Source organism: Prosopis cineraria, unplaced genomic scaffold (genome assembly GCF_029017545.1).
Source record: "Prosopis cineraria cultivar Desert tree isolate PC_DT_omini unplaced genomic scaffold, ASM2901754v1 PC1012, whole genome shotgun sequence".
Classification (NCBI taxonomy): domain Eukaryota; kingdom Viridiplantae; phylum Streptophyta; class Magnoliopsida; order Fabales; family Fabaceae; genus Prosopis; species Prosopis cineraria.
In genome coordinates this window covers 22778-32702 of record NW_026556337.1, presented here as the reverse complement: position 1 = coordinate 32702, position 9925 = coordinate 22778, and the positions used below count along the sequence as shown (strand labels likewise).

General features: G+C 30.5%; 2 protein-coding genes across 2 annotated transcripts; one reads left to right on the top strand and one right to left on the bottom strand.

Annotated features, from left to right (window-relative positions):
• Positions 1-750: 750 nt before the first annotated feature.
• LOC129299041 (uncharacterized) lies at positions 751-3151 on the bottom strand. Its single transcript, XM_054937486.1, has 10 exons — positions 3002-3151; positions 2627-2897; positions 2445-2541; positions 2180-2304; positions 2024-2108; positions 1796-1928; positions 1553-1710; positions 1341-1461; positions 997-1224; positions 751-900 (listed from the first exon to the last, which is right to left on the bottom strand). The coding sequence occupies exons 1-10, from the start codon at positions 3149-3151 to the stop codon at positions 751-753; spliced, it is 1518 nt and encodes a 505-aa protein (XP_054793461.1).
• A 4920-nt stretch (positions 3152-8071) lies between these two features.
• On the top strand, positions 8072-9704 carry LOC129299042 (transcription factor TCP9-like). The gene has a single exon (XM_054937487.1). The coding sequence runs from the start codon at positions 8178-8180 to the stop codon at positions 9219-9221; it is 1044 nt and encodes a 347-aa protein (XP_054793462.1). The 5' UTR covers positions 8072-8177; the 3' UTR covers positions 9222-9704.
• Positions 9705-9925: the final 221 nt, after the last annotated feature.

The window sequence follows — 9925 nt, the reverse complement described above, 5'->3', positions numbered from 1 at the left end:
TGAGTCTAGTATAAATTAATAAAAGAGCTAAATTATAATAAGAGCTCGCATTTTTTACTGTTATTTTCTCTAATATATATTAACAAAAGGAGATAAATTATTTCAAATATATACTTAAAATTTTTTAATAAAATAAAATTCAAATTATGTTATACAATATCCAAAAGACTTTTAATATTTGAATAATAAAAATTTATAAAATATATATTCATCACATACTATTCTTCACGAAAATAAAACCCTAAGTTATTAAAATTTTATTTAATATTAATTAAAGAAAATTGTATCAAAAAATTATATTTTAAAATATTATAATCCAGTACATCCCAATTTTCTTAAATATATTTTCACTATCCGAATTCCTAAATTTATTATGTGAAAGTAATTTATTTTAAAATAAATTTCAAATTATTGCACAAAAGGAAAATGTGCAAAGTTTAATATTTAAGATAAATTATAATATAATAGCCTCACACAACTGGCAATAATAAATGAATTAAGGGATGAGGTAAAAGAAAATTGAACAAAGGCCACATGATTTTCAGCAAAATAAATTAATTCGACCAATACCATAACAAATGATGACCAAACTACATTAGAGTAAAATAAGGTATAAATCACAAACAAACAATGAATGCGAAAAAAACTAAGTTCAGCAACGTAAAATAAAATAATAATATGCTGCTTGTTCAGAGGAAAGCAAGACTGAGAGAAATTTAACTAAAGTCTAGCAAAATTAGCAATCTTCTATCACTCCTCATCTGCTTCCAACTTAATCTTCTTTCCCTTGCGCAAGTTGTACGCAATATGAGACTTTTCAACATGCTCACCACCATTGGCAAATCCAACTTCAATAACTTCTGATGGAGTAATGGTTGAGGAACTATCTTCAGTAGATTCCTTCAATAAAAATAGCATGGATATGATATATCAGAAACCAAAAAAAAAAAAAAAGGAATTCACGTAGTATCTATTTAAGGTAGAAAGAGAACATACAGTTTCCTCAATTGAGGGTGTTTGTGATACACATTTAGGTGAAGGCACTTGTTGATCCCATTTATCCAGAAAACTCTTCACAGTGTTTTCATCATCAGTCATTCCATTTACTATAATGCCACAAGGGAGGCCCTTAGCATAATCCTCTGAAATTCTAACACGGAAAAGGAACTTTTTCCCTATTATCTTATCAAAGCCATTACCTTCACATACACCAGTTACATCCATCTACAATGCACAACCATATAAAATGTAATGTGTAATATAACTAAATAAATATATATATATATATATATAAGAATAAGAAACCAAAAAATCATGACTATTGTAGTTTGATTACTCACCCTTCCTATACTTTCTTTTAGTTCAGCAGCAGAGCATTTCATGAAGGTAGCAAATTCCTTGTCGAAGATAAGAACATCAGTTGAGCTAGATGCATCATAAACACGACACCACACACGAAACCTAAATGTAACATAGAAACAACCACTAAACACATCAACCACCAAAACACTTGCTGTAATAAAACAAATAGAAAGCAACATAAGCTTTATACCTTGGAGACACAGACTTGACGAACTCATTGCACTTGTCACAGTAAAAACCATCACCATCAGGAAGAACCTTTTTTGCACACTTTTGGCAGCCGATATAATACCATCCCCGCTCGGTGTCAACACTAACAACCTCAGCATAGATAACGCAATCAGCATCCTATTATTCATCGAAAATTAAGATTATTAGTTGATGACCCTAAACTGAAGTTGTATACAACACAAAAGATATATAAAAAAATTACAAGTGGCCCTCCACGAAGCTGGCATATATATTTACGATTCGGGCAGTGCAAGATCTCATCCTCGACACTTAAGGTAGGTTGATTAGGAAGGTGAATTGGCCTCTTCTCAATTTCGACACCAGCAGCTTTAAGGCTAAACTCAGAGAAGTAGTGAATAAATTGAAATAGACAGTAAATAATTACAATATAAGATATTCCACTTGAAACACTAAAATGTGTAAAATTCACCTTTCAACAAAGGTGCTGACTTCATCCATGGTAGGATGGATGAACAAACGGGAAGCGAAAAGAGAGTTGGAAACTTTCTTAATCCCTAAAAAAAAACCACCACCATAATGAATATTCATGAAAATATTAGTTGAACAGATAGTTGTGGTAACATACCCTTGAAAACTCGTATCTTGCACCACTGGACAATCACAATGATGGGACAACGTGTGGGGCCTTTCATATAACGAAGAACATCATTGGCAAGGGCACCCCATAAAGTAACTTCAAGGTAATTTCTCCTATTTATTCTCGCACAAAAACCATTAAATAATCAAATTTAATCTCTAAAATCATTGCTCAAAAACCATTAAATAATCAAATTTAATCTCTAAAATCATTGCAAACACTAAAACACATAAAGGTAAGCATATCTTTATACTTATCATCATCCAATAATATATCAAGCCTTTGCTCCTGTCGTCCATTAACAACAACTTTTTGAATCTCCCCAACTGCAGCAAGTCTCCCTATGATATCTACATTCAAAAACAACAAACTTTATGGTATGAAATTGGAAACAAAGAAAAACGTATATTAATACGTTATAGAAGAATGACCTACCAACTAAATATTCCTCCCTTGAATCACCGCATATGATATCACTAAATGGGGTAAAGCAGAAGCCATGAGAATGGATCTTATTGTTATCCACCACAGGTCGCACAGTAGTCGAATATTGAAACATCACTTTAAAAGCGTGGTGTGTGGTCCTGTATGATCCAGAATTCTCAACAACACCAAATTGCGTGAGAATAAAGGCACGACCTTCACGAAGAAATCGAGAATGGTGACGAGCAACTCCTTTCCTAACAAAAGCTCCAATTCGATCACCCTGAAAAAAAATCAAGTTGAAAATATAAAAATATGGTTTTATAAGGAATCAATCAGTCTATTAAATGAATCATAGAATATTCAAAACATTAGAATGCAACACACAGCTTCATCCTGCAAAACCATCTCAAGTGATGTAGGCTCGTTTGAAACAGCATGAGGAGCAATGGACCACAATCGAACAATGCGTACTTTGATCTTCCAATCCTCACGAGATTGATTAATGGAATGAATGCAATCAAATGTTGCAGCCATTTGAAAGAACAATATCACTGTTAGAAATTTTACAAATGATTGAGTTTGCCTCACACTGTGTGGGGATGCCATTTTTATATATGACTCTCTTAGTTCGCATGCCATGCAAGTTAAGAACGTGTGAAGGAAAGGACAACCCATGATCTCAAAGCAAGACTACACGTTTAGCAAGAAAAGGCATGGAGAAGTGGGAAAAGTGGGGTGGAGATATGGGGTGGGATAGTTATAAGAAAAACCTCAGACGATATTTCAGTTTTTACGCTCTTAAAATGTTTTCCTAATTTGTTGTCTTCCTTTATTAAGTTAAACGAATTTAATTCAATTTTTATTTGTTTATTTATATTAATTTTCTATTTAAATGATAGAATATTGAATAACTAACCATATCTAAAAAGGAATCGTGGAGTTAGGAAATTATTAGATTACGGGCTAAGAAGTTACCAAAATAAATAATCTAAATAACTATCTATATTTAAATTTAATTATATGCATGAATAAAAAAAGAAAATTAAGAATTTAATAAATAAGAATTTCATTTTATTGTTTACATGTTTGCACGAGATGACAATTAAAATATCAAAAAAAAATATGTTGTTATATTTATTTTAAATATTATAATTTAACTTAATATCCATTAATTACTCAATCCATAAATCATATATATTTAATTAAATTATAAATGAGAATTATATTAATTAATAACATATAAAGAATTTAATGTAATTATTTTATTAAGTCATATGTTTATAATTCAGTTTTTATTTGTTTAATTATATTAATTTGCTATTTGAATGATAGAATATTGAATAACTAATCATATCTAAAAGAGGAATCGTGGAGTTAGAAAATTATTAGATTACAGGCTAAGAAGTTACCGGAATAAATAATCAAAATAACTATCCATATTTAAATTTAATTATATACATGAATCAAAAAAATAAAGAAAATTAAGAATTTCATAAATAAGAACTTCATTTTATTGTTTACATGTTTGCACGAGATGACAATTAAAATATCAAGAAAATTATGTTGTTATATTTATTTTAAATATTATAATTTAACTTAATATCCATTAATTACTCAATTCATAAATCATATATATTTAATTAAATTATAAATGAGAATTATATTAATTAATAATGTATAAAGAATTTAATGTAATTATTTTATTAAGTCATACGAATTTAATTCAGTTTTTTTTTGTTAATTTATATTAATTTTCTATTTGAATGATAGAATATTGAATAACTAACCATATCTAAAGAGGAATCGTGGAGTTAGAAAATTATTAGATTACGGGCTAAGAAGTTACCGGAATAAATAATCTAAATAAATATCTATATCAAGAAAATTATGTTGTTATATTTATTTTAAATATTATAATTTAACTTAATATCCATTAATTACTCAATTCATAAATCATATATATTTAATTAAATTATAAATGAGAATTATATTAATTAATAATGTATAAAGAATTTAATGTAATTATTTTATTAAGTCATACGAATTTAATTCAGTTTTTTTTTGTTAATTTATATTAATTTTCTATTTGAATGATAGAATATTGAATAACTAACCATATCTAAAGAGGAATCGTGGAGTTAGAAAATTATTAGATTACGGGCTAAGAAGTTACCGGAATAAATAATCTAAATAAATATCTATATTTAAATTTAATTATATACATGAATCAAAAAATAAAGAAAATTAAGAATTTCATAAATAAGAATTTTATTTTATTGTTTACATGTTTGCACGAGATAACAATTAAAATATCAAGAAAATTATGTTGTTATATTTATTTTAAATATTATAATTTAAATTAATATCCATTAATTACTCAATTCATAAATCATATATATTTAATTAAATTATAAATGAGAATTATATTAATTAATAATGTATAAAGAATTTAATTTAATTATTTTATTAAGTCATACGAATTTAATTCAGTTTTTATTTGTTTATTTATATTAATTTACTATTTGAATGATAGAATATTGAATAACTAACCATATCTAAAAGAGGAATCGTGGAATTAGGAAATTATTAGATCATGCGTTAAGAAGTTACTGAAATAAAAGAATAAAAATAAATTATATTCATGAATTAAAAATAATTTTATAAATAAAAATCTTACGTGACTTTCTAAAATTATACTATTTAAAAAAATGACACTTGTCATTCATAGAGATACGCTTGTTATTCTTCTATTATATATATATAGATTTCTTTACTAATTCAACTTTGTACTGAGGAATGAATGACCTTTTCCTAAATATCCTTGCTAAATCAAATTTTTTCTGTGGATGAGAGTCCCATCCATAAATGTTCTTTTTTAAATCAAATTTTTTAGGACAAATTGGTTCATTGGCCAAAAAAATTTTTGTGTCCAAAAAATATAGATCAGATTTTTATAAATTTAAAAGTGTAATTAATTTACATTAACATACAAAAAATTTATTATTAATATACAAGAAGTTTATTATTGATATATAACAGTATATCATTAATAAATATAATAAACTGATCATAATATAAAATATAATAAATATTAGATTGTTTATGTGATTTAATCCTGTATAGAGATTATATATGCAAAAGTCCTAAATGTATAACGGTGAAAGAGTCCTCTTAATTTTCAAGGTTGAGTAAAGAATCTCATTCCTGTGAATCATTTCATTATTTGGCTAATAGGGTCTGTAATTAATCAAATATCCTATTAAACTTTATGTTTTATACGAATGATCCCTCAAACTAATGATAGTACTTGCTTCTAACATGATAACATGGTATATTATTATATACCTTGACAGAAAAATTATTCTTAATACTTATTTATAAATCACAATTAGTTAAAATTAATTGATATTCTTAAAATTATCTCATCTCTTTTTAAAAAATTAACCTATAAATAAAAAGAAGAAGAAGTTCAGTTTATTTACAAGGTTGACTTGAAAGTGATTCAATATTCCAAACGGTGGTGGTGGACTGGCGCCCCAGCGGCTGAAGAATGGAACGAGATGGGATCATAGGGGGACCCACCCACCCTCACGTGTTTAGTCTCTTATGGCTCCCGCAACTTCCACGTCCGTTCCCTCCATACATACTATAAATTATCATAATCCTCCCACATCAAACCAACGAGGGCCCCACCTGCCATACTAACGCTCTTGTGCCCTTAGATCACTGTGTGCTTTTGTAGCAGTTTTGGCTTCCATGTAATTGACTTAATGTGTATATATATATATATATATATTTGGGTAAGAACAAATGAATTTTTCTTTTTCAATTATAGTTAGAAAAAAAATTAATCCCTTCATTTAAAACTATAAAATATTTTTTAAAAAGTTAGATGTTTAAAAATATAAATTATTTTTTAATCTTTCAAAACGAATAATGTCCTTATTGATAAATGACTTTATATTTATTGTAAGGTGTTTAATAGAGGTAAACATGAACAGATAGGATTAGTTTGAAAATATATAACTAATTTATTGAGGTGAAATTCAATTAAAAATATCTTGAGGGAGTAAATTTTAAAATTTTTATATTAATTACGTTAAAATATAATAACTAGCATCATTTAATGCATTTTAAATTTATTAAATAGCATATTTATGCTTCCACGCTTTCTTTTGAAATTTGATGTTTTTATTATTGATAAATTTAAAATTTTTATTATTTGTAATTTATATATATTATTTAAATAAATCTAATTAAGTTTTTTTAGTATACATGAACTCTTTTAGTTTTACAGTTACAATTTTGGTTTTAACATTTTTCTTAAATTTATCAAATTGCACAATTATATGTGTGAGAAGGAGAGAAAACATAGAATTCATGTCTTTTTTATTTTTTTATTTTACCAGTCCCTGCCCTTCTTAGTTAATATATATTTGAACCTGTTTTTTTAATTATATCATTTAAACAAGTTTCAGTATGTCAAATTGACCTTTTATAAAAGATTCTCTAAACATTAGAATCACATTAGCAGTTATGCAAACGTTAATCCCAACAGGTTTTGTATTTAAGACATGTCCACATCTAATATATTACTGTGCCTCAAATATAATTATTTTTAATAAAAAATACATTTGAGCTATAAAAAAGATATCTTTGAGCAATAAAACAATATAATATTCTTGCTAACAAGTGTTGGTTCTCATAAAAGAGTTATGGCTATTTAAATAAAAGGTTTTGAATTCAAATTCGTGTAAATGTAAAATTTTTTTTAAAGAGTTATCTTCAATTGTGTCTAACAATACTTAAATCTAACACAATCAAATAGTTATATAAAAGGGGTTAATATTTCCATATCCTATTCATTTTTTTTTTGTTATATTAAAAAAGGAACAAGCTAGAGTGCCATAATATTAGCACTAATGCACCATACTCCATAGAACTTTGCGATTCAATTTGTTTGGGTGAGGGTAGTATTATAATGTATTATCTTTAGAGAAGTCATTGTCTTGTGCCTCTTTTTATAATAATCAATATATAGATATATATAGTAATACTAATACCAATATATAGAATCAATTATTGATGATGATATCACTTTGTACAGTTACATAATTATATCATATAAGATAACAAAATATAAATAGTAAACATGTACATAATCATAATAACATTATATAGAATCAATTTTTTTATCATTAATATATATAATCTAAATACTAATTTAATACAATTTTGTATATGTCCTAGTTCTTTATTTAAAAGGTGAATATTAATAAAAAAATGTAAAATTTATAATATATGTTACTGTTCCTTATTATTATGAATTATTTCTTCAAACTGGCAAAGAACTTTTCTAGATGGATAAAAATATCTTTTTAAAAAATATTTATGTGAAAAATACGAATAATATAAAAGCTCGAAGAATTTCCTGTCTGTCTGCCGTTTTAAATATGTCGTTGGCTTCAGCCTTCCCTTCCTTTCTTCGTTTGTAAATTCCTCTATCTTGCTTTCAGATTCTACCCATATATTCTCTTCGTGGTCTTCTTTTCTCTCAAACATGGCTGCTCTTCAGAAACACGCTGTTGAATTCAAGGATCCACGAAGCGTAGATCTCAGGCTTCACAGTGGTCATCACGCCGGCGGAGAAGTAGAACCCACGAAGGCTCCGATAAACGGACCAAAAGAAGAGCTGGATTCGGAGGAGCGGTCCCCGGAGGCGATGCAGGTTATGCCGGTGGCGGTGCACGTGCCGCAAAAGAAGGCTTCGACGAAGGACCGTCACACCAAGGTAGAGGGGCGAGGCCGGAGGATCCGAATGCCCGCAACGTGCGCTGCTCGGATCTTCCAGTTGACCAGGGAATTGGGTCACAAGTCCGACGGCGAAACCATCCGGTGGCTTCTGGAACATGCGGAGCCCGCTATCATTGCCGCCACCGGCACCGGCACAGTCCCCGCCATAGCCATGTCTGTTAACGGGACCCTTAAAATCCCAACCACCCCATCCGCCAGCAACAAGCCCGAACCCGATGATCCACCCGAAAGAAAGAAACAAAAGCGATCGACGAAAAGTTCACACGCAGAGCTAAACGACGGCGTTTCACTTTCCGTCGGCCTTGCCCCGATATCAGCAACGGCGACGACGACAAAGCCAAGCATCACAACAGTTGATAATATCCAACAAGCAACAATACCGTTAGCGCAAGGGTTAGTGCCCATGTGGGCGATACCATCAAACGTCATCGTTCCACCGGGTACGTGCTTCTTGGTCCCGCCGATGGGTTCCCTCGCCGGAACTTCCTCCAGCCAGCAGCAGTATTTCGCCATCCCGGTGAATGCGACGCCTCTGATAAACATTCCGGCGAGACCCATATCGGCCTTCGTCTCGTTAATGGAGAACATTGTAGCGCCGGTTCAGCTCCAAGCGGCGACAATACCTCGGTGCTCAACTGCTCCGTCCGGGAAACTGCCGACTGAACCGACGATTCGAGCAACGAGCTCAACCTCTGGTGCCACTACCTCAAGCACAACCCAGACGCTAAGAAAATTCTCATTAGAGATTTACGATAAGGCGGAGCTTCAGCTCAAGTCCGGCTATTCATAGCCGTGAGGAAAACGAAGAAAACACAAGAAGCATGTTAAAACGATGCGTTCTGGAAGAGAATTTCCCAGACGGAAGGGAAAGGTGGTGGGGTTCTCGTTATCACGGAATCCGCCATTGATGACGTGGGTGGAGGGTTTGCCGTCTGTGGAGTGGGAACAACGTGAGGTGGGAGGCGACTGGCGAGGGAGGAGATCACGTGCGCACGTGAAGAGAAGTGGATTACAAGGGATGGTGGGGCCCAGTTGAGGTGGAGTGGGGCCGAAAGACTCAAAACTGTGTGCTGTAAAGCGAAAGCGGGAAGGTGGGGCTGGGGACACACACTCCTACTTGTTGCTTCTTGTGTGGACCGTGGAAATTGGGACAGTAGAGAGAAATTGTATATGAGGTTTTTCTGTTTTTTCCCCCTCTCTCTCTCTGTTTTTTTTTTTTTAAGAGCCTTCTGACTACTTGGGAATAAATTAATTTCATATTATAAATGATTTAGATTTGTGGGCCATGCAAAGACGGCTATGCATATTCATAAGTTTTAAATTCCTCCCTTTTAAAAATATATTCTAGATTGCTGTGCAACCAAATTTACATTTGCGCATATTTGGAATAGATACAGAGGTGTTTTAGGATCAATTAACATTTTAGACTCTATTCCCTATATTTTATATATAAAATGTTTTTTAAAACTCTATAAATATAAAATATTATTAACA

Excerpts from the sequence above, each read along its gene's own strand:
- LOC129299041 (XM_054937486.1), bottom strand. The coding sequence starts at position 3,151 with ATGGCTGCAACATTTGATTGCATTCATTCCATTAATCAATCTCGTGAG. Across the intron at positions 2,109-2,179 it reads CAAGATACGAGTTTTCAAGG|GGATTAAGAAAGTTTCCAAC; the intron begins GTATGTTACCAC and ends GTTTTTTTTTAG. Across the intron at positions 901-996 it reads CACCCTCAATTGAGGAAACT|GAATCTACTGAAGATAGTTC; the intron begins GTATGTTCTCTT and ends TTTTTATTGAAG.
- LOC129299042 (XM_054937487.1), top strand. The coding sequence starts at position 8,178 with ATGGCTGCTCTTCAGAAACACGCTGTTGAATTCAAGGATCCACGAAGC.